General features: G+C 41.3%; 1 protein-coding gene across 11 annotated transcripts in view; it reads right to left on the bottom strand.

The window, feature by feature from the left end:
• The window catches only part of LOC120920819 (ryanodine receptor 3), a 692,572-nt gene extending 671,755 nt beyond the window's left edge, over positions 1 to 20,817 (bottom strand). For 6 of the 11 annotated variants that reach the window (XM_040333158.1, XM_040333157.1, XM_040333155.1 and 3 more), the window contains exon 1: positions 20,658 to 20,816. In XM_040333158.1, coding sequence (XP_040189092.1) covers positions 20,658 to 20,705 — 48 coding nt within the window. In that variant the 5' untranslated portion in view covers positions 20,706 to 20,816. Of the gene's footprint in view, positions 1 to 20,657 lie in introns of all 11 variants that reach the window. The other 5 variants (XM_040333156.1, XM_040333154.1, XM_040333152.1 and 2 more) reach the window with 1 other exon arrangement.
• Between the last annotated feature and the right edge of the window lie 5,382 nt (positions 20,818 to 26,199).

Consider the following 26,199-nt stretch of genomic DNA (forward strand, 5'->3'; position numbering starts at 1 on the left):
TAAAAGAACTGCAATACAATGATATTGCATGTGTGTGTGTGGGTATATATATATATATATATATATATATATATATATATATATATATATATATATATATATATATATATATATATATTATATATACACATACCTACACACAGTATATACACACACACACACAAAATACCTATCTTTAGCTTGTCTCATTAATAAAAACATCTAATTGGACAGTCAATCCTTTGTCATTCACAGTTTCAAGAAGATTTAGCTTATCACTGCACAGGCAGCAGATTACAACGTCGCTTGTCCAGTTAGCCACTTAAATACACATATTAAAAATAGCAATTGCACCTTAAGGGCCAACTGACTTGGCACTGTAATCATGTAACACAATATCATGGGTTGGGTTCTCCCCGACAGCCATGACATCATTTAGGCCAAGCAATCACTCACAGCTTGCCCTCTCAACTGCAAGACGTTCTTCTAAATAAAGAATGCCTGTACCCTGCTTGCTCTTTTTTGGATGTGGCACGCTGTATGGAAAAACTTGCCCACTCATATAGGAAAGAGTACTTTCCTTCTCTCTCTACATACCTTCTAATTGTTTTAATCATTTGCATACTTCCTGATGTTGGATGCCATTCTATTATCTTCAAAATATTGCTTGTATTTTCATATTATTTAAATATGTAACACAATTTCCACATTACAGTACTTCCCAATGTCAGCTTGTAAACTCTTTTTGTAACATTTTCCATAGGGTTTAAATGTCCAAAAGTAGTCTATATACTAAATGTGTTATTTTATATATTCTGGCCAGCAAAGTGTACATCATATTAGTCTCATATCCTCCAGCTTTTCCAGTGTGAATGTAGAAGGCGTTTGCTATTACACATGGCAGTTTCTGCTGTTAAGCTCACGCACTTTTAAACCAAGTAGTGTTGTAAGGGTTACACAAGCAGCAAAGGATATATAAATCTGAAGATAAAAAGTCTACAAAACATGATTGATACACACTACACAGTTCTGTTTGGCAGTGTGAATAGCAGGTATGTGTTATATTTTTTATTGTAAGCATGTATCAGCCACATCTATCATAAAATGTACCTTCTAAGGTGAACTGGGTCTTCAAATACAATGCAAAATTCCCAAAGTGAAATGTTTTCATTTCCTGGAATGCATGCCTACATCTTTTTTTTTACAGAGGGTAATTCCTGTCCGATGCTAGGACTATTTGTGCCAAGTGCTTCAATACCAATGATCTGGCTGATGCACATGTGTGTTTGCAAATTCAGTTGGTTTATATTTAATAAAGACAAATAGACTGCTCATTTGCAAGCACATTTTAAAGAATACCCAATCATGGGCAGGGGAAATAAGATATATTTTTGCTTGCCCATGATTGGATGATGGAAGTCAGTAAAGCTTCACTTCATTCGTTAGGCTGGGGGAAATTTCCCTTGCAAAGTACCGTAAGTCTATTCCACCTAGTAACTAAACCCCAATGTGTTAATTTTTCTGCATCTTCAAGGACTCATAGACGCCACAGTTATCAGTTTTTCTTTTAATAGCTGACATATACACACTTCTGTCTGATTAAAACCAGGTAACGTCTCTGCATTGACCTTCGTACCCACCTTGCAATAGACATATAATAGCTGCCTGCTGGAAAGATCCTATATAAATCGAATCAACTTTTATAGCCCAAAAAATAACTGGACACAGGTACTTGCTCAGATCCAAAGTTGTCCATAGATAAAGTAATTGTTACTCATGCTTATTAAAATTAGTTTAATTGGCCGATGGCCATCTAACATGAGTGAATTCCGAAGCTGTGCAATTTAGATTTTGGGGGCATTAGTGGGAGGTTGACTAAAGCACATAAACCCAAGGCAAGTATAGTAACAAGTCCTAGTTGCAATCTCGGAACACCCAATAAGAGGATAGTATGTGAACAGTCTAAACTACGTGGCATTATTCACCAATGTTTAGAGCCTTGAGGACAAGATCGGTGAACTAGAGATACTGTTGTACAAGGAGGATTTGGATTTTGTGGAAATTTTGTGGGAATTTCAAAAACTTGGTTTAACAGCTCTCATCACTGGCTGGCAACTATTCAAAGGTATACCCTTTATCGCAGGGATAGAGAGGATAAAAAAGGGGGAGGGATATGCCTTTACATTAAGAATAATGTACAAGTGAATGTGAGAGATAACATCAATAAGGGAGCTAGGGAGGAGGTGGAATCCTCATGGGTAATAATACTGGAGTATGCTATAGGCCCCCTAAACTGAGGGAGGAGGGGGAGGCGGACCTCCTATCACAATTTGGATTAGCAGCAAGGATGGGAAGTGATATCAAAATAGGGTATTTTATTATCCAGACATAGACTGGGCAGAGGGAACCACACATTCGTCTAAGACATGCCAGTTCCTAAATGTCTTGCAGGACAATTTCATGGGTCAGATGGTAGACGCACCAACTAGCAATAAAGCGTTACTAGATCTACTGATTACCAACAATACAGACCTGATCACGGATGTGGAAGTATGGGGCAATTTAGGAAACAGCAATCACAGATCAATTGGCTTCAGTATAAATCACACAAATAGGAAACATAAGGGAAATACAAAGACACTGGATTTCAAATTAGCCAACTTCCCTAAACTACGAACCTTGCTAGAAGATATAAATTGGGAAAAAATCTTAGGAACAGAGAACACAGAGGAGAGATGGGTTTGTGCTGTTCTCCTCATAGTTATTTTTGCATTATCAACCTTTCTTTCACCGTGTTGTTTTCATGCATCTTTTGTACTGCTGCCATCTGCTGGCCAGAATTTGCATGCCGCACGCCTCTGTTTTTTGTTAGTAAAGTTTTTTCCATCTGGGGGGTAGACTCAAGCAGGGCTGGCCTTATCACCTGGGGGCAGCCATCGCAGTGCCTCATGGCTGTGTGACTAGACACTGCACATTTTTTGGGCTTGAGAAGGCATCAGTTTTTGACCAGCAGTTAGCCTCAGGATAGATACCAACAAGACAGCATTGATACTACTACTACAGAACAGTACTGTATCACCGTTTATTGCTTTATCTGGATTGAATAAACCCACGTTGATTTCATCCTCGTGTCTAAGTCTGGATCCATCTAACCCGAGCATCTCCTGGTTCGGTCTGCCCCACTGCTTGGATACGAAGGTAGGAAGTCACACAGCTATTATCAGTTATACCTTCATTCGCCTCCATGTGGGAACATAACAGGGTTATCTTTAAGAGTATATTAAATAAGGGCATTTGCCAGTGCATCCCATTGGGCAATAAATTTAAAAGAGCGAAAAAATGTCCTGGATGGCTTAACACTAATATTAAAGCAAAAGTGAAGGTCTTCAAAAAATACAAGGTTGAGGGATCATCATCAGCATTCAAACTTTATAAAGAATGCAACAAAAATGTAAGGGTGCATTTAGGGTGGCTAAGATAGAACACGAAAGACACATAGCGGAGGAAAGCAAAAAAAATTCCAAAGAAAGTAAACAGTAAAAAAACGAAGATAGACCATATTGGCCCCATAAAGAATAAGGAAGGACATCTGGTTACAAAGGATGGGGAGATGGTGAAGGTATTGAATTTATTCTTCTGTTCAATCTTCACGAGGTAATCAGGGGTCTTCAGTAACCAAAACTGCAGTGTTTATCCTCGTAACACATCACAGGAAGCACACTCATGGCTAACAGAGGACAGAATTAGAATTAGACATGGGAACTTAACAATAATAAAATCACCGAGAGAGGATGACTCACACCCGAGAGTACTTAGTGAACTCAGTCAAGTAATTGCCAGACCATTGTACCTAATTTTTTTTACTACTTTCTGGAACAGTACCAGCAGATAGGAGAAAAGCCAATGTAGCACCAATATTTAAAAAGGGCCCAAAATACATCCCTGGGAATGGAGCATGCAATTGGCATGCTGACTGCAAGAATGTCCACCAGAGCTGTTGCACTTGAATTGAACGTTCATTTCTCTACCATAAGCCGTCTCAAAAGGCGTTTTAGAGAATTTGGCAGTACATCCAACCAGCCTCACAACTGCAGACCACGTGTCACCACACCAGCCCAGGACTTCCACATCCAGCATCTTCACCTCCAAGGTCATCTGAGACCATCCACCTGGAAAGCTGCTGCAACAATAGGTTTGAATAACCAAAGAACTGACATTTGTCATGTGGAGGCACAATGAAATTTAAAAACTGTCATAGACACCCCTTATGAATTTCCCAGAAAGTTTGCAGGAAACACATTAGAACTTCTACTTGGTCCATGGTTTACCTGCTTACCAGAAAATCCCCATGCAGAGTTGGTTACTAGTTTTAATTGCTAGCAATATAATGACAAGCAAAATCTGAGTGGGGTAAAAAGCTGCAGGTTGTCTGCTTGTCAGTCATTCATGAGTGAAGGAAGAAATTCAACACCACGTCCCCCCACTTAATCAGGGCCACATAGCTTCTGCTTCCCTTAAAGGGTCACTAAAGGAAAAAAATGTTTTAGCTAAATAGCTTCCTTTACCCTACTGCAGTCCTGGTTTCATGTCCTCATTGTTCGTTTTTGCTTTGAAGTAGCTGTAATCCTTCTCTGATCTCCACACTTGCTTATCTGGCTCCTTATGAAAAAACTCATGCTAGCTTTTCACTGTGGTCCATGATCAAGATTCCTTTTAAAAACAAACACTGCCCTGTGTTTGTTTGTTTTTGTTCTGTGTGTCTCTGTACTTCACAGAAACATGAAACTAGTTTAAAAACGAAACTAAACTGCAGGCACATTATATGATTGATTTTTATCTATTTTTAATCATTTTTAAAAGGAATGAGTTAATTATTATGGGCCAGATTCACAACGAGCGGGCGCAACGTAACTTTTCTGATTTAAGTTACACCGCCGCAAATTACACAAGTTAGTGCCCGATCCACAAAGCACTTACCTGGAAATTTGCGGCGGTGTATCCTAAATCAGTCCGGCGCAAGGCGGGCCAATTCAAATGGGACAAGTCCCATTTAAATTAGGCGCGCTCCCGCGCCGGACGTACTGCGCATGCTCCCGACGCTATTTTCCCGACGTGCTTTGCGTTACGTTACGTTGCGCCGAGTTTTGTGAATCCCGACGGGTAAAAAAGACATGCGGCGGGAAAAAAACAATTTTTTAAAAAAAATTGACAGCGACGCTGGAAAGACGGGTACACTTTTACATGGTGTACTAACTTTACACTTTGTAAAAGGTACCCTATCTTTGCGACGGCAAACTAACACTTACGGCGACTTAACGAAGGGAAAAAGCTTTGCGGATCTCCGTAAGTGCTAATTTGCATACCTGACGCTGGATTACGACGAGAAATGCCCCCAGCGGCGGCCACGGTACTGCATCCTAAGATCCGACAGTGTAAGTCCATTACACCTGCCGGATCCTAGGACTAGCTATGCGTAACTGATTCTATGAATCAGCCGCATAGTTAGAAACAGAGATACGACGGTGTATCAGTAGATACACCGTCGTATCTCTTTTGTGAATCTGGCCCTATGTCTCTATACCCTGTAAACAGTAATTTCAGCAAAAAAAAATGTTTTCCTTTACTGCTCCTTTAAGCTACAATGCATGTGTACTTTTGTTTTTAGCATTTCTGAATGCAGGAAAGTTATCTAGTAAGTAAACAACTTTTATGCTTTCCAGATCACTTTTTCTCACGTTTAGAAATTCCCTCTTTAAAGCGGTTCGGGCAACAGTCCTATTTTAAATAAACAACTGCCCTCCTTTTAACTGCCAAAAGTGCCACAAGTAAAACATTGCCTTGGACAACACTCGGAGTTTGGGTCGAGTTTCTCTGTCATTAGGATAGTGATCACTTTCCCAGAGGCAACAGTCTTTCTGGCAATATGGCTCAGATATCAGGAAACATGCCGTTGCTCTACTTCTACAGGTAGCAGCATCTGGCAACACAGCAGCATTCTCATGTTAAACCTGATCATCTATATTTACATTCACGGGCAATAATTTAAACGTATCTTCTACTTGCATTTCCAGGTCCGCTGATAAGGCAGTACAACTGGTCCTGTTGTACCGGGCCCTGGGCTCATCATCTCAACAGAGGGACCAGGGTAGTTTTATATTTAATGTCTGCCAAATAAAGAAATAGGGCTTACTAAAATATACCCCCACTCCTTCATACTTTTGAGGTGTATAAATACATTTTCCTGGGCCCTATCATCTCAACAGTGGGGCCTAAAAGGTAGGAGCATTGCAGGGACTTTTTAATCATTTTCAGGGTATAAGTCTATACCCCACGTTGCAACCTGCTTTTAAATTAGAATTCGGGCTGGCTGCCTTCCCTAGTGGTGTGTACATGCTCTGCTCCCTTTAGGACAAGTGCCGAGACTGGCGTGAGGCTGCTGACACTGACAGGCAGCAGCAGCACTATCCCCAGCGGTGGCGGCGGGTGGCATGGCAGCAGTGTATCACACAGTGAGTGACACACTAATATGGGAATAGAGTACCCAGAATCTTCACTGTGGCTTATGATCAACAGCATTATAATAGACACATCACATGGCTGTTAGGGTGCTGACTTTGTAAATTCATGGCTGTACTGTGTGTTACAGACTGCAGCACAGTACAGCAATAACAAAGGCAGCACTGAACAGCCATGTGACACTCTGTGCCAGCCATAGATCGCCTGCTGTGCTGTGTGATTATCCTAATGCTGATGTTCATGAAACACTGCAAGATTCTATTGTACACTTGCGCTTTGGAGGGGGGGGGGGGTTGCTCATTTTTACTGCCCCAATCACTCCTCTTTAGGAACCTTTCACCCACCTTTCCAGTTAGGGCCACCTGTCAGTTTTTCATGTGGACCTAATTGAAAGCACTATGTAGGTCTACGCCTACCTCTATGTCCGTTTAGGTCCAAAAAAAAAATGGAAAAGAACTGTGTCTTTTTCTGGTTTTCCAGACCAGTCTAAAGACCACTTACATCTGGTCACCCATAGAGCCATCACAATTCCTCCCCTGTCTGCTGTAATGTGCATGCAGACACAAACTGAATGGTGGGGCTAGGGGAGAAGCCAAGGGCAGGGAAAAGGGTGGGGTCGATGGCAGGTCTAAGGAGACCCTGTCAGGTAGGCTCTATGATTTCTAACAGTGGCACTGTGCATGGCCAAGTAAAGATGGTAATAAATCCTGTATAATAATATATAAATACACATAAAGTCACATCTCATTTGAAGCCATATCCAATATAAGTAGAGTGCACCCTTAATATGGTTCACATGCTGCAAGGTATCAGATAGAATTAAAATGTTAAACTTGCCTAAATTGCAAGGAAGGAACTCACGCCTAAATGCCTCAACAGAGAGTGACAACTCACACACACACTCCCCACTCACCAAAACAACAAATTCAGGTATATTTACTGACAGACGTCACCCCAAGACAGGCTTCCCATTTCATGCAGAAAAAATATGTACTTTAAATCAAGCTATGAGCAAAGTACTTTATCATAAAGGAATAAAGAAATTAATTTGAAATTTGTTTACATGCTTTTGTTTCTACTATGGAGAAACAGAATCCTCTTGAGCCATGAAATTCTATCTTTTTTTATAACTGCATATAAACCCTTGTCAATCACTTTATAACATACACATAACTGAGATGACTGGAGAAGGCATTGTTTTACAACACACATAGATCTATATTTAGAAAGCATTGCCAAATCCATATATAACAATAAAAATAGAAATGTATTTGGAACACAAAAAATGTATGCTTATTTTATTCTTTTAAACTGATTATATTATTAAAAAAATATGTAATTCCAGTATACTGTACAGTATCCAATACTACAAGAGCCCTGTCAGGCAAATATAGATACACAAAAGATATTACCCTTGGGGTACTAGAATGTTATTACTATATTTTAGTTTTTCTTAAGGTGTAACCACCTTCTGCACTAGAAATGTATTTAGAATACTATTTGACATTTCTTTCCCACTAAATATCAGTTTTAAATTGATTCTCACTGCATTAGACAAGGTCTCCCTGTAATGTCAACACTCTCCTCCAGCCCTCCCTTTCCTTGTCCTAGGCATACTATTTCTCTCTGAAAGAAAATTAAGTGTCGCTGGTTTGCCACACTGTTTTACAAACTTGTACAAATGTTATCCTCCCTGCAGATCCTATCATTATCAAAATGTTCACCAGTCTATGGGAAAATGGTGTTTGCAGTCGCTTTAGAATAGACATTGCTGAATTAGGACTCCAAAATAGTGTTTAAGAAAATGCTTTGGTATATATAAAGAAATTGCCTCCTTTTATTCTCCGTTGCAAAAGAAAAAGGGAAAATCTTGCTAAATTATGAGAAGGCAAGGAGGTGCGTGTAAAATGTTCCCCCGCACCAGGAAGGAAAATTCTCAGGGCAGCAGTAGAGTATGTCCAGCTAATAAATCAGGTCTCCTTCCCCTGACATATTTGGCAGCTGTAAAACTGTAGGTGTAAAAATAGTACAAATAATTACCTTTCCCCCAGCTTTTGTACCGTAGCGGAAAGATCTCACACTCTGGCAAGATCCCGGAGAAAGCGAAGTACCAAAAATATTATGAGAAGATGCTGAACCAGGTCAGGTTCTCACATGATTTGGGATGCACAGCATTTCCCAAGATCACACCTGAAGGATGGCCGCATTACCCTTGCCAATGGAAGCCAGGGATAAGCAAGTATATTTAAAACCATTTGCAATGAAGTGGCTTTTTTTTCTTTTTTTTTTTTTACTGTATAGCTGCTTTTTGTGACAGGGGAGGGGGTTCTAATGTTTTTAGTGGACATTGCATTTTTACTGCCAGGTCTGCTTTAAAGTGCTTGAATATAGCAAGCATTTTATATTGCCCTGAGCAGGGCCACTTAAAGGGAAATCATGTTAAAAGTTTGTCTACACTCAGTGGGTGGGTGACAAATCAGTGGGGGGGGGGGGGGTGCCATGGTAACAAAGTATCTGTCGCTGACAGTCCCACCTCTCTTCCACATGTCTTATAGCTTATTAAATTAGAAGATAAAATAATTATTTTTTAAAACAATTGTCATTTCATGCAAACATGTTTTTATGTCTGTGAATTAAAAATGTGTTGGAGAAAATGATCCTGCAATTAAAATAGTGAATGAAGGTAAAATAATGAATCAATCTTTATGAATTGGGTCTAATATCACAGTGATGTAGTGAGTAGCACTCTCGCCTAGCAAAAAAAAGGGTTGCTGGTTCGAATCCCGACCACGACACTATCGGCCTGGAGTTTGCATGTTCTCCCTGTGCCTGCGTGGGTTTCCTCCCACACTCCAAAGACATGCTGGCAGGTTAATTGGCTTCTGCCTAAATTGGCCCTAGTGTATAAATGTGAGTTATGGAACTTAGATTGTAAGCTCGTTGAGGGTAGGGACTGATGTGAATGTACACTGTATATGTAAAGCGCTGCGTAAATTGATGGTGCTATATAAGTACCTTAATAATAATAATATGTCACTGCCTAAATCTTCACAAGGACATATGTAATAGCATATTATATATACCAGGCAACTGCAAATAATATCACTCAGCAAAAAATATAGCTTTCAGTAACCTATTACATTATTAAGCAAAAATTGTAAAGCAAATTGATGTATAATAACTAGGGACATTATTTAGCCATCATGCACCCAACAGCATCCCCTCTGTGTGGTCCTCATAAATGTCCCTTGCAAATGATATCACCTGTGATGTATTTCAGTTATCTTGCAAACCTGGCCTGTTAGTGGGTCCTGAGCACAAGGTTGATGACCACTGGTCTAATGGGTTTCTCATAGGACTTAAAAGAGAATTTACCTTATTGAGTGAGAAACCATGTGCTGACTGTTGAAAAGCAATGTACTACCTGCTAATAGTCATGAAAAGGGCTAGAAATAGACATCCTTGCTGGTCTCCAAGAAAGGTTCTGCAGCAAAACCAAACTTACCCCAATCAAATCATATTTTGTTGTCCAACATATTATTAAGAATATCTACCCATCGCACAAATGGAGAAAAACATGGACAAAGCTAGTAACTATTATGTAGCTTTCATATTTACACATTGAAAACATATCAACATTATAATATATGTTTGACGTTACTGTTTATTCCTACTAGTCATAAATGACTAATGGAAAATTTAAGTAATGTCTGTCTGGACATGCCTTACTAAGCAACAGCATCGATAGCAGGAAGTGTCTTATCTGGAAGATGGGTAACATGGAGACACTGTATCTCACTGTATCCATGTCCTGTCACAATGCATCTTGCCACAGCCTCTTAAATTAGATAATGTTTTGCATGGTATTCCTTTCAATCTCGGAAAACACCTCATTGCCCTTTCACATGAACAGTAACAGATCCAAACTGTCTACAAGATTAACTTCACATCCACATCCTCATATTATGTACTATTTTTGCTGTTCTTGTGAATGACAAGCAACTTCAGATTTAACTCCAAAAATGGTCTTGATGGAATTTTTTTTTAACAAAGGAACTTTAACGTATTAATTTATATTTTTACTACTGCAACCTTTTAGTAAGTAAATTATATTATCTTCCCAGGTGCCTAATTGTGTTTCCAAAAGTGTGCATATGAAACAGAGGTAAATAAATAAACAAAAAAAAAATCTTGTACCACTGTTCTTAAGTGATTGCCAAGGAATTTTTTTATTTAAAAAAAAATAACAAACATATAAAACTTACCTGCTCTGTGCAGCGGTTTTGCACAGAACAACCCCAATCCTCCTCTGTTTGGGTCCCCCGTTGGAGTTCTGCCCCCCCCCCTTGCCGAGTGCCCCTGTAGTGTCACAGTCTGCTGCCTATCGTAGAATGCTGCGGAAGTCACGTGGCGGCCAACTGCGCATGCACAATGCGTTCCAAACGCAAGTGCGATTTGTTTCAATCGATTTACGGCAGTACACACCAGCGAACCCGGCATTCAGGGCGACGTGGATTTAGAGGAAAGTGGCCAGTTGGCCGCATGTCCTCGCTTCGCTGTGACGGCTCGCTTATTTTGCTCGGCCTACTGGCTCTTTTTTTAACATCCTCCAATCCACGGGGATGTTAAGGAAAGAGCCTGGATGCCGACCGAGGTTTCACTGGTGTGTACTGTCGTGAATCCATTGGAACGCATCGCACTTGCGTTTGGAACGCATCGCGCATGCGCAGTTGGCTGCCACGTGACTTCCGCAGCATTCGAAGATAGGCAGCAGAATGTGACAATACACCCCCATATCAAGCCACTTCCTGTGGGGGCACTTGTGTGCTCACTCCTAAGCCAAAGGACACAAAGAGCACGGCTCAGCCCCACCCCCTGCTCCTGCCTCACTGCACACCAGCGGGAGCCATCATATCAGCCAATTAGGAGGGAGAGACCCGGGAGAGCATTGGGTCTCGTGCACATTGCTGGATAGAAATAGGGCTTAGGTTAGTACAGTATTAGGGGGGCTGAGGGGGGAGCTGCACATTGAAGGTTGTTTACCTTCCCGCACAGAAAGTTCAACTCAGTAGGGCTGAACAAAAAAAACTGACAGCTGTATTAACCATGCAATGTTAGTACAGCGATCTCCTCTGCTGTGCTATTGTGTTCTGACAGGGGAACAGCCCTCCCGCCAGAACACTCTGTTCGGCAGACCTTTTTTGGTCATTCCCTATCGACAGAAGACAGCAGAATGGCCAGCTTCTGTCCGACCGGCTACCGTACACACAAGCCTAATGTCGGCCAGTTTCTATTAACCCGGCCGATGCCGCCCGACATTCGGCCGGTGTGTACGGGGCTTTACACAGTACAATGACTAAAATAGTATACACCTCTCCAAAGACTTCACACGGCACATTGCTGTGATTTTACAGGTGGCTTCATACTTCCTTGCTGCAATTTTGCTAAAGTGCAGCTAACCTGCCGTTTTCGTGCGGGCTACCTGCACTTTCCCATTAATGTCTATGGTTTTGGTATAGTTTCAGAAAGTGCACCAAAACACCTGAATGCTGCATCTTTAGTGTGCTTCTTAAAACTGCACCAAAACTGCAGGACGTCATAGAATTGGAAACCGCAGCTAACGCACACAAAAACTCTGTGTTACCTGTGCTTTCCCCAAAGTACAGTGGGACCGCAGCGGGGCAGTGTAAAGCCATCCTAAGGCCCCTTTCACACGGTCGGACCGTTCAGGTCCCCCTGTCATTTTTGCCGGCGGACATGAACGTCCGCCCCATGCAAGCCTATGGAGGGTTGGATGTCAGCGGTGACATGTCCGCTGACATCCGACCCGATCCGCCAAAATCAGACGTATGGCGATACGTCGCCATCCGTTCATGGCGGATCGGATCGGGTGAGATCTGATGAAAACGGACATGCTGTTCGTTTTCATCAGATCTCTCCATAAGAGACAGCTGCGCTCGACAATCCCTTCCCTGCTCATTGAGCAGAGAGGGACCTGTTATCAGAGAGATCTCCCGCTGATCTGGCGGGAGCTGGTGGACTCCGTAGCAAGAGTGTCTGCCTTGTGAATGAGGGTTAAGTCTTTCTGGTGTTGTAACTGCACAGATTTGTCTGTGCTACATTTCTTATTTAAATAACAATTCAGCTCTTGCCTTTTCATACTGGTGGCAAGTATTTTCAGGGACCTGCTTTAATAAAAGGTCCAGGGGGTGCTAACAAGGTCAGCTGATATCAAAACAAGAAGATTACAGAAATAGCACAGAATAATAAAGAATGTATTCCTTAAAAGTTCCAGAAGACCTCTACACATGCACAAATCACAAATCCAGCCTACAAAGGGTCAACTCTCAATGCACACAAGTCAGATGTAATGTTACTCTAATAAAACACAGACGAGTAAAAGTATTTTAAAGCCACCACATTATTCAGAAATATCTGTCATTTTTGTCAGTTTCCATGGACCTTTTCTTGGTTCAAACATGTTCAGCTGTGATGTGCAGAGAAAAATAAGTGGATGAAATTAAGCATAAGATATCTAAGATTTAGGTCTGTGTCACAAAATTTAAAGCAGTTTTGAAAAGGACAGACTTATGTAACATGTCCAATGAGCATACAAACAGTGCCTAGGGGACTTTTATTTAGTTTGGAATAATGATGAGCCAATCAGTCCAGTTTTAGTTCATTCATAATCAGAAAATGTAAATATTCCATATTGTACTAATGACACAGTGAATGGCTTTATAGGTATCTTACGTCATCATGACATAATGCCCTGTTTTGGGTGGTAATAAATCCTTATTTGGGGGATACCTATGCCCAAAGTGAAACATATAGAGGAGACTATTAGGGGTTCCAAATGTTCTGCAGCCAATTTCATAATTCATAGTAGTAACATTTTATTACTGTTTGTTGATCAATATGTTGTAAATGACATAATGGAGAGGGAACTAAAAATGCACGTCATTTAACATTTCACACACTCTGCAAAGGTAGGCAGCCTTCAGATTTTTCATGCTCACTTCATTCATTATGTCACATTATAAGTATGGGTAGAACATAAGGGCGCGATACATACAAACAGATGGAAGGCATGACAAATCTATGGCAATATTCCCCAAGGCAAAATTATACTATTACCTTAACTGTTAGTTGCAAAATGTACTGCAGTTATTAATCTAGTGAATAGTAGAAGCTTAAAATTTCCATCTAAAAAAAAAATAGACACTTAGGGTTTGATTTACTAAATGCAAAAGGTTATTCACTTTGCAAAGCAATCTTCCTCAGAGCTAAGTGCGTGTTCTAAAATTTCACTTGACACAGAATGGCATAATAGGGCACAATTCATTTGGGCCCATGCACATGGGTCCTGCGGCCACCCCCTCCCCCCCCTTATGCTTAGCCTTTTGCTGACAAAATGTATGTGTCATTTAAATTAAAACACCTGTGTGTCATTTAAAACACTTGTGCATGTTTCTTGCATTTCAAGTATTTTTCAGGTACCTGGGAAAGGTGGGCTCTGACTGGTCCAGGTCGAGCAGGTGACCGGCTGGAAGGTTCTGGAACTAGATGGAGCCTATATAAGGCTGCAGCTGCGGTTGTTCAGGGCTGTTGGCTGGGTACTGGACTTTGCTCCCCAGCCCCCCTCCCTGTCATTGGCACAATTATGTGGTATGTCACCCCCGAATCGGGGCGGGGACTTTACAGTTTATTCAAGTTTAGCTGCTCGAGTCCTAAGACTGAGCAGGGAATTTTTGAATTATTAAAGGTTTATTATTCAATACGATATTTTGATTAAATAAAGATGGTTATGATATATATTAATTTGTTAAACCAATAAAGGTGCCACGGCCATTAAAATGCCAAGAAGTTGTTGGATCTTTTGTTCACTGGGAGTGTTGAGTTTGAGGGGGTGGGTAGTGTGGCCTGCGGTCCCATGCCCAATCATGAGCAAGGAAAATAAAAGACTGCATTTCTGCTTGCACGTGATTGGATAATGGAAGATGGCAAAGCTTCAGCTTATTCACTAAGCATGGGTAAAATTCCCATGCAAAGTAAACAGTTTATTTATTTAGTAAATCAGCCCATGTGTGTTATGGAATACATGGGGGGGGGGGGGTTATGGATTGGCCTCTTTTGACATTGTGTATTGAAAACCTAGAACTGAGCAGCTAACTGAAAAACACAACTGGCTATGGCCTGTATGAAGAATTCCACACAGTAGAGTTGATGTCTTAAGCACATTCCCACACATATATTATATTATTAATCTTGTTTTAACTGTTTACAGAAACTTAAACTTCAAAAAATGATACTGGTTACATTTCAAAACTAGACTTGATGTATCCGACTTGTTAACAAATTCCTCAATATTTACAGCCAATAATAGGAATCTATAACATAAATTAAAGGTGTTGTAAAGGTTCGTTTTTATTTTCTAAATAGGTTCCTTTAAGCTAGTGTATTGTTGGTTCACTTACCTTTTCCTTAGATTTCCCTTCTAAATGTTTTTTTTCTTTGTCTGAATTTCTCACTTACTGTTCCTCCTCAGTAAGCTTGCCCCCATCATCGGAGCCGTTCTGGCTGGGGGTTAGTCAGCGTGCTCACCCCACCGGGATGTAGTCCCAAGGGAGGAGGTGAGCACACTTTTTTTTTTATAGAGTGCATGACCTGTTTGTTTTATAGATACTTACTAATGTGTCTTACAAAACAGTGCAGCTAAGTGAGAGATTTTATATTTTATTTAAAATATAAATTTGTATTAAATGGGTATTTAATCTGGAACAAAAATCTGGTGCACCCTAAGATATAAGGATAACTATATTGGTGTTTCTAGTTTCAAAATCTCAGGAAAATGGAAGGTAGCCTGATGTATACATAGATCATAAGGCCTCGTACACGCGACCGAGTTTCTCGGCAAAAACCATCAAGAAACTTGCTGGGAGATATTTTTTGCAGAGGAAACCGGTCGTGTGCACATTTTTGTTGAGGAAACTGTCGAGAAACTCGACGAGCCAAAAAGAGAGCAAGTTCTCTATTTCCTCGACGGGAATGGAGAAACTTGCCTTGTCAAGTTCCGACAGCCTGACAAGGAACTTGACGAGGAAAACGATGCGTTTCGCCCGTAGAGTTTCTCGGTCGTGTGTACGAGGCTTAAGATTGGCCTTACGTGGCAAACACTCATAAATGAACACCAGTACGGATGCGCTGAACTCACGCACCATACCCACCGTGGCAGCTAGAATATACCGTTTATTAAACAACTATGTAAAACATATATAGGGGGGATAACAAAGTCACGGGGAACTGCCAGGTGTGTGAACTTATAAAGCAATGTAGGACTACTACAGAGGCGTTATACATTAATTCTAGAGGATATGTACAATTACCTCGATCTTAAGGGAGCTAAACAAGACTTAGGCTGCTTTCACACTGAGGCGGTGGGGGCGTCAGCGCTTTACCGCTATTTTTAGCGGCACTTTACCGTTGTTTTTGCGGTGCTATTAGGCCGCTAGCGGGGCACTTTTAACCCCAGCTAAAGTGTATACACCGCTTCTACAGCGCCTCAAAGATGTGGTTTGCAGGACTTTTTCGGGTGACGTCATCCCAACTGGGATGATGTCCGCAGCTGCAGGCATCATCCCGGTAATGTTTTTAGAGCGGGCGGTCGGCTTTCCAGGTATAACAAATGATGCGGCTAAAAGCTGCTCGGCTGTTATACCGGAGGAGCGGGAGGGGACAACACCCCCTCCCACTGCCTTCCGCCGCTCTTATTGGGCCTCCTGTCTCACCGGGGGAGACCCGATCCGCGAGCCGCCACTACTGGCGGCTAGAGACAGACTGTCACGAAGCCGCAAACAGATTCGTTCCAGTCTCATGTATGTAAACACGGAAGCAACGTCACAACATCACTTCCGGTTTACTCGGCTGCCAATGGCGCCAGTTTTAAAAAAAAATACAGTATTCAGAATCGCCGTTTCTGAATACTTTGAAGTGCAAAGGAGGGATTTGGGGTCTTTTAGACCCTGATCCCTCCATAAAGAGGACCTGTCAGCTCCTATTACTGTCCCAAGGGATGTTTACATTCCTTGTGACAGCAATAAAAGTGATCAAAATATTATTTTTTAAAACACAATGTTAAAAAAAACACTAAATAAAAAAAACACCCCTGTCCCCGCGAGCTCACGCAGCAAAGAAAAACGCATATCCAAGTCGTGCCTGCATATGTAAACAGTGTTCAAATCACACATGTGAGGTATTGCCGCGATTTTCAGAGTGACAGAAATAATTCTAGGACTGGACCTCCTCTGTAACTCTAACCTGGTAACTGTAAAATACATTTAAAGCGTCGCCTATGGAGATTTTTAGGTACGAGAGTTTGTCACCATTCCACAAGTGTGTGCAAAGCCGAGGAATCTTCAGGGACCTGTGATGTGTCCCAAAAGATTGCAGGGAGGAAAGGCTGCCTAGGCGGCCCAAGCGGAAGTGGGAGCTTGTCAGTAATCGTGATGCATCGCGGAATTAAATCGAATCATTGACCAGATCATCGTAATCGAATCGTGATACCAGTGAAGTTGTGCACCTCTAATGAGCAGTCAGTGTCCATTACCGGTAGAATATTAACCTAATTTAAATTCTTTGAAGTATCAAAAATTTTAGTTTTGGTTTATTAGGACTATACACTGGAGGCAACAACTGGAATAGGTAAGTCACCCTAAATACCACACTTAAGTTTTGTAAAATCCATCTATATGTAACTATATATAGCTAGATTCAGAAACACTCACGACAGTGTATCACTAAATACGCCGTCGTAAGTCCGAATCCGCGCCTTCGTATCTTTAAGCGTATTCTCAAACTGAGATACGCTTAAATCTTTCTAAGATACGACCGGCGTAAGTCTCCTACGCTGTCGTATCTTAGTTGCATATTTACGCTGGCCGCTAGGGGCGTGTACGTGGATTTACGCCGAGAATATGCAAATGAGCAAGATACGCCTATTCACGAACGTACTTGCGCCCGATACGCTGTTTACGTAAGGCGTTTTTCCGGCGTAAAGATAAACCACCAAAAAGATGGCGCAGCCCATGCAAGGTATAGGCGATGGAACAGCCATCGTATTTTACGTAATTTGCGTAAGCGTACGTGAATGGGGCTGGGCGTAGGTTACGTTCACGTCGACAGCAAGGAGTATTTCCGACGTGATTCTGAGCATGCGCGCGCATGCGCTGTACCAACGGCCCTCATTTACATGAGGTCACGGGTATTTTACATGGAGCACGCCCCCTACCTGCCTAATTTGAATTAGGCAGGGTTACAGCGGCACATTTACACTACGCTGCATTAACTTAGGACGCAAGTTCTTTGTGAATACAGTACCTGCCTCTCTAAGTTACGGCGGCGTAGTCTGAGTCTGAGATACGCTACGCCCGCACAAACTTAAGCCAGTCTTTCTGAATCTGGCTAATAGTATCTATATTGAAGCTAAAGTAATGTAATTGCCATCACTGGTCAGAGTTAAAAGCATGACTGCTGATTTTGCTATTGAATGCAAATGCTTGAAAAGGTAATAACATTATTTATGATGTTTTTGGTGTTTCTTATAGAGGTATTTATATCATCCAGAACTAAAAACATACCTACACCTTTAAGGCCTCGTACACACGACAGGACATGTCCGATGAAAAGGGTCCGTAAACGGATGAAAAAGGGACATATGGTCCGCATGTGTGAAAAGGGCCTTATAAACATTACTGTGTCCTGTAGTGATGTGAGGTCAGAGGGAGAAATCACAGGAAGTGTCTGGAGACCTGTGTGGCATCTTCCCAGGAAAGAAGTATGCATAGTGGTTCTGGCAGTTCTATATTTGGATATTTGTGATGAGCATTGAATTTTTTATTGGTTTGTGAGTATAATTACCCATTTTCGCTTTTCTAATAAACTGCGTCTAAAGGTAATACACCAGGCCTGTGCACCCTATATTTGTTCTTCTATACATAAACTAGCAAATTACATGTAATACAAATTATTTTAAGTACAACCTCAAAATGTAGTTCATTCCATGTGTTGAGCTATGGTAGATTGGTAACATGCTTGTAGTAAACCTAGCTGATTGGAAAACTTCAGCCTACTTCCTATTGTACTTTATTGACTGAACAGGAATTAGCTGACATCCTCTTACACCAAGATGCCTATTGGGAGTTTTCAAGCAGCTTGCCTAACATTCACTTAACAGTGGAAGTACATCTTGATTAAAAAGTGATCTCCTGAGGGTCTGACTGTTCAGAAACAATCAGAATCCATAGTTTCCCCATTTTGCAGACAGTGAACCTGCCATGAGTGAAATATGAGAGCCAATGCAGACTTTATTATTTATTATTACTATTATTTTTATTATTTTTATTATTATTATTATTATTATAGGCCTAGCAGCATAAAAAAATTATCAGAAAAGCCAATAATAGCATTTTTTATACTTCTATTGTGAGTTGTTTCCAGTTCAACTATTGATGCCCTAATTAAAGTCAACAAGCCCATTTTTCTGAAAAATTTGATAGAATAGTAATGTAAATATTTATTGTCTTAAGAAGGTCTTTCGCATTTGTTACATATTTTATTTGTTACACTTGTTTGTCTGTTGGATCTGATGTCCAGAATGTATATAAAAAAAAAATTGAGCATGTTGTGCCGATGCAAGGAGTATTTTTTTCAGACCTTATTACTTTAAATAAAATAAAAAAGACAAAAAATAAAAAATACTAGATGCAAAAGCCGTAGTACAACCTATATACATATCAAAAGATGTTACTGCAGTATGTAACTACCCATACATACCAGCCTGTCCTATCCTCGTCAAGCCTGCCCTCCCCCTTTTGCTCAAGCATGATAGGCTTCTCTGGTATCCTATTGAAATGGTTCTTTATGGCTCATATAATACAAGAAAATACTGGCCAAAAGACTAAAACATGAGAAAGAATTTACAAGCATTAAGTATGAATATCCTGCTGTATCATATTTAAATCCCTAAGCTTACAGATCATGTAAGAAAAGGATTTGTGGCTTGGAGATGTACACCGCCAAGTGTGATAGATAACACAACAGTATCTGTGGTAACAACAGCCATGTGTGTACATATTAAACAGGAAATGCATTATACACGCTTCATCATGGCAAAAATGAAGCCACACAGCTAACATAGAAAATAGATTTAATAACTCTCCATTCTGGAAGTGGAAGACCTAATTGTGAAGACTTCCAAAGAGTGAATTGCTGCTTCATGTAGGGGTTAGGGACATTATCTATAACAATGCAGCGCTGTGACATGATGTGTGTGCTTTGTGAGGAAGGGGAAAGCTCTCTGCAGAGGCGCACATACATCTTTGTGCAGAAGCAGTCCTTTCTGCTGGAGATACACACAAATGGACATTAAAGCTATGCCATGGCTCATTAAAAAAAAAAAAAAAATCTGGCAGCCGTGACCAATTATCTTGACTGATAATTACAAATGTAGCTGCTCACACCAAATGTCTAATTCACAGTCCTTTCTAAAGCAATGCAAAAAAAAAAAAAAAGATTCCTTAGAGTCTTGAGGAAAGGTCATGTGCCTTGTGCGGTGTGGATATTAGATATTATTAGACAGGGTTCCCTCATCTGCAGCCAAACTATCTGACACTGGTAGGAGCACAGCACCTGCTACATGAAACTGCATGCTGTGCTCTCCTACAGATACCAAGCAGGAAAATAATCATTCAGCACTTAGAAAGAAAAGATAACACAAAAGGCCCAACATGCTCATCATTTGTCTGCAGTGATTGACTCTTTACAACAATAAAGTTTACAGGTAACCTCATTAATATGCAAACACACATAAGCTTATCACACAGATACCCAGAACAGAACAAGGTAAAGCTTGGGTGATAATGGCATACAGTGGGTATTGATGTCCCTCTGGCGACTGAAGAGAACCAATTCAGATTTATTCTATATATTAGGCAAGTTTTATAGATGGAAAAAAAAGCATTCCTCTTTTCTGCATATTGCATTGCTGCACAACATGCACAAAAGAGAATACAGTAGACAATGGTACTTGCAGGCATCAATGGAAAGAACACATCCTAGAGATGATGCTACAAAACAACGTGACTGGAAATGAAAGCAGTACTTACAGTGCGGAGGAATTGTATCTCATCCTCCACTTCGCCCCCTTCAGCCATGGCTCTTGAGGAGTCAGCTCTGCTAAGACTCTGCTTGCCTCCACTGGCAGCTCAGCGTGCTGGGCGACTCATCTCCTAGCAATATTAGCATACAGCTAATCCACAGCCATATAGGGAGCCGAGCTACCGTGTACTAACTCTACTGCACTGCAGACTGTCAACCCCCTCACTGCCAGCAGCACAATCACACCACACTCCCAGACATCACACTCACATACCACATGATTATAGTGTTAAACATATACAGGGTGCAGTATATCTATCTATCTATCTATCTATCTATCTATACAGAATGTAGTATCTTGTAGAATGTTCCATAAAGGGAGATGTTTGTGCATGAGAAAACCCATAGCATTATTCATTTTTGTATTAAATGCATATTTTGTAGGTTAATTGGATCCTGTTTAAATTGGCCCTAGTATATGTATGAATGTGAGTTAGGGACCATAGGTTGTAAGCTTCTTGGGGGGCAGGGACTGATGTGAATTTACAATATATATGTAAAGCGCTGAATAAATTGACGGCGCTATACAAGTACCTGAAATAAATAAATAAATATTTTTTATATATTTTTTTTTTTTTTACTGCATCAACTCAAGCTATTGAATGCTGTAAAAAAAAAAAAAAAAGATGGATGTGTCTGAATGTTACATCCTAAAGATTAAACGTATTCATTAGAATGCAGTAAGCTTGCTTATTTCTAAGCACGCTTTGGAAGAGGCGTCAATAATGTGAACAAAATGTTTGCAAGTTGCAAGCATGCACTAGCGTCTGGCACATCCTGGCTGTGAAATCATCACGTTCCCCCTCTGCAGATCTGTGATGCACTGCGATATGCTGTAATATTATTATGACTGCCTTTCCATTGGGTAAGCTCTTGGAACACAATCAATACTCTGGGTGCGGGTCATATCTGAATGCAATATTCTGGCCAGGTTAGCTCCTTCCTAATGAGATTCATGTCAGCCTTCTACAGTACCTACTACAGAGAGCACATTCTCAGAAAGAGACTGCTGAGCATAGGACAAAAATCAATCATTTGAGTACCAATAGATAAAATCCCTGCAGCTGCAGATTTCTGTAACTGTACACTGCCTGGGCTTTCTGCGTAAATTATTTACATTCATAGCAAGGCAACCTAAGCTGCTATCAAAGCATACAGTGTAACCCTGTGACAAAACAAAAGAACTAAATACATGTCATTTGAAACTACTATTTGCTGCAGGTTTAAGTTGTGTATTTAACTAATACCTAATTTCTGTATTAATTAACAAATGACGACTAATTATAACGCAAATGTAAATGCAAAATAGATCGCTAAGCACTGCATGTAAGCAATCAAACTAGTAACAGTGAAATTAATATGCTTGTTATTCTTTGATTTTGGAACAATTGATGTTGTACATAAAATATTAGCTTATAAATGAAAATTAGACCTCCTTCAACACAAATAAATAGAAAACACTTGTGCAGGTAGGTCATCAGTAAGTAAATAAAAACTATTTTAACAAATAGCAAAGCTAATTATGTAAAAAAAAAAATGTACATAAAATATTATTTTAATATTATCAATATTATTAATATTTGTACATAAAAAAAATTGTACATAAAATATTAGCTTATTTGCATATATGAATATTAGACCTCCTTCAACACAAATAAATAGAAAACACTTGTGCAGGTAGGCCATCGGTAAGTAAATAAAAACTATTTTAACAAATAGCAAAGCTAATTATGTAAAAAAAAATAAAAAAATAAGCATACCTTGCATGGATGAGTATTAGAAACCATACATTGAATTTAAAACACAATACAAAATTAAGACAGTATACATGGGTTTATGAACACAAAAGTGTGTCATAGGGTTGATATCCCTGGAACATGATTTGGAACACGATTTGGCATTGCTGGAAGATTGGTCTTAGCAGTGGAGACTGCAGTTCACTGTTTTCTAAATGTAAAATAATGCACCTAGGGGAAAAGACTCACCCGAGAGAACAACATTGGGAGTACTGTGTTGGCCAGCACTACAAAAGAAAAAAATTTGGGGGTATTTATTTCAGATGATTGCAAAATGAGCAAACCGTGTGACCAGGCAGTGAGAAAAGCAAACAGAATTCTAAGGCCGCGTACACACGATCAGTCCATCCGATGAAGCTGACTGATGGTCCGTCGCGGCCACACACCATTGGTTAATGAACTGATCATGTCAGAACGCGGACACGTAAACCACGTATGACGGCACTATAAAAAGGGAAGTTCAAATCCAATGGCGCCACCCTTGGGGCTGCTTTAGCTGATTTTGTGTTAGTAAAAGACGATGCTTTTCTGTCTAGTACAGCGTGATGAATGTGCTATCTCCAAAACAAACGCTAGTTTTACAAGAATGTTTGGGATAAAACATTTCAAGAGTGACTTCAGGAACTTAAAGGGGTTGTAAAGGAAAACTTTTACAGCCCCTTTAATATGTACAGTCTAGACTAGAGTAGTGGTCATCAATCCTGTCCTCAGGGCCCACTAACAGGCCAGGTTTGCTACTGAAATACATCACAGGTGATCAGGGCTGGACTGGCCTACCGGGATGCCAGGAAATCTCCCAGTAGGCTGCCTGCCCTGGAGCAGCTTTAAGCTGCTTCTGCTGAGCCCTCGGCTGAACCCAGCTCCGCAGGCAGAGGCAGTGGGAGGGAACCGAGGCTTCAGTGCCAGTCTTCCCCTCCCTCCTCCTTGTGTACCTCAGCGTCACACAGCGGCGCCGGCGATCTCCCAGGGAGTTTTCGGCTGTGTTTTGTCAAACAGAACAGCGGCCACTGTAACAAAGCCCCGCCTCCTAGGCCCGGCTCCTGTGATAAACAGAGCACTGATTCAATGCCTGAACATTGAATCAGTGTGACAGGTATCACAGGAGGAGCCGAGTCTAGGAGGCGGGACCTTGTTACAGAGGCCTTCTGGGAATTCAAATACATGCTCCGTGACAGAGCTGGAGATCGCTGCTCTGTGTGATCAGGCTGTATTTCATAAGAACAGGTAAGGCTACATTTCATGGCCGCTGATTTTAATGCATTTCATGATCGCTTATTTTAATGCATTTCATGGTAGCTGATCAGGATGCATTTCATGGGCACGCTGGTAAGGCTGCATTACATGGGCACGCTGGTAAGGCTGCATTACATGGGCACGCTGGTAAGGCTGCATTTTATGGGCATGCTGGTAAGGCTGCATTTCATGGTCGCTGATTTGGATGCATTTCATGGGCACGCTGGTAAGGCTGCATTTCATGGTTGCTGATCAGGATGCATTTCATGGGCGCTGATTTGGATGCATTTCATGGGCGCTGACTTGGATGCATTTCATGGGCGCTGACTTGGATGCATTTCATGGGCGCTGATCATGATGCATTTCATGAGAACTGGTAAGGATGCATTTCATGTGCAAGCTGGAAAGGCTGCATTTCATGGGCACTGATTTGGATGCATTTCATGGGCACTGATCAGGATGCATTTCATGGGCGCTGATCATGATGCATTTCATGAGAACTGGTAAGGATGCATTTCATGGGCAAGCTGGTAAGGCTGCAATTCATGGGCACTGATTTGGATGCATTTCATGGGCACTGATCAGGATGCATTTCATGGGCGCTGATTTGGATGCATTCCATGGTCGCTGATTTGGATGAATTTCATGGGCGCTGATCGGGATGCATTTTATGGTCGCTGAGCGGGATGCATTTCATGAGCACTCTGGTAAGCCTGCATTTATTTCATGGTCGCTGATTTGGATGCATTTCATTGTCGCTGATCAGGATGCATTTCATGGTCGCTGATCGGGATGCATTTCATGGGCACTCTGGTAAGGCTGCATTTCATGGTCGCTGATCTGTATGCATTTCATGGGTGCTGATCGGGATGCATTTCATGGTCGCTGATTGGGATGCATTTCATGGGCACTCTGGTAACGCTGCATTTCATGGTCGTTGATTTGGATGCATTTCATGGTCGCCGATTTGGATGAATTTCATGGGCGCTGATTTAAATGCATTTCATGGGTGCTGATTTGGATAAATTTCATGGGCACTCTTGGTAAGGCTGCATTTCATGGGCACTCTGGTAAGGCTGCATTTCATTGGCACTCTGGTAAGGCTGCATTTCATGGTCGCTGATTTGGATGCATTTTATGATCACTGATTTTAATGCATTTCATGGCTGCTGATCAGGATGAATTTCATGGGCACGCTGGTAAGGCTGCATTTCATGGGCACGCTGGTAAGGCTGCATTTCATGGGCACGCTGGTAAGGCTGCATTGTATGGGCATGCTGGTAAGGCTGCATTTCATGGTCGCTGATTTGGATGCATTTCATGGGCACGCTGGTAAGGCTGCATTTCATGGTCGCTAATCAGGATGCATTTCATGGGCGCTGATTTGGATGCATTTCATGGGCGCTGATTTGGATGCATTTCATGGTCGCCGATTTGGATGAATTTCATGGGCGCTGATTTGGATGCATTTCATGGGTGCTGATTTGGATGAATTTTATGGGCACTCTGGTAAGGCTGCATTTCATGGGCACTCTGGTAAGGCTGCATTTCATGGGCGCTGATTTGGATGCATTTCATGGGCGCTGATTTGGATGCATTTCATGGTCGCTGATCAGGATGTATTTCATGGGGGCTGATCAGGATGCATTTCATGGACTCTGATTTGGATGCATTTCATGGGCACTCTGGTAAGGCTGCATTTCATGGTCGCTCATTTGGATGCATTTCATGGGCACTCTGGTAAGGCTGCATTTCATGGTCGCTGATTTGGATGCATTTAATGGTCGCTGATTTGGATGCATTTAATGGTCACTGATTTGGATGCATTTCATGGGCGTTGATCAGGATGCATTTCATGGTCGCTAATTTGGATGCATTTCATGGTCGCTGATCAGGATGCATTTCATGGGCATTTTGGTAAGGCTGCATTTCATGGGCGCTGATTTGGATGCATTTCATGAGAACTGGTAAGGATGCATTTCATGGGGCGCTGATCAGGTTGCCATTCATGGGGCGCTGATCAGGATGCATTTCATGGACGCTGATCAGGATGCATTTCATGGGTGCTGAATTGGATGCATTTCATGGGCAATGATCAGGATGCATTTCATGAGTGCTGATTTGGATGCATTTCATGGGCAATGATCAGGATGCATTTCATGGTCGCTGATTTGGATGAATTTCATGGGCACTCTAGTAAGGCTGCATTTCATGGTCGCTGATTTGGATGCATTTCATGGTCACTGATTTGGATGCATTTCATGGTCACTGATTTGGATGCATTTCATGGGCGCTGATCAGGATGCATTTCATGGTCGCTGATCAGGATGCATTTCATGGGCATTCTAGTAAGGCTACATTTATTTCATGGTCGCTGATTTGGATTCATTTCATGGTCACTGATTAGGATGCATTTCATGGTCACTGATTTGGATGCATTTCATGGTCGCTGATCAGGATG

Source organism: Rana temporaria, chromosome 13, assembly GCF_905171775.1.
Source record: "Rana temporaria chromosome 13, aRanTem1.1, whole genome shotgun sequence".
Taxonomy (NCBI): domain Eukaryota; kingdom Metazoa; phylum Chordata; class Amphibia; order Anura; family Ranidae; genus Rana; species Rana temporaria.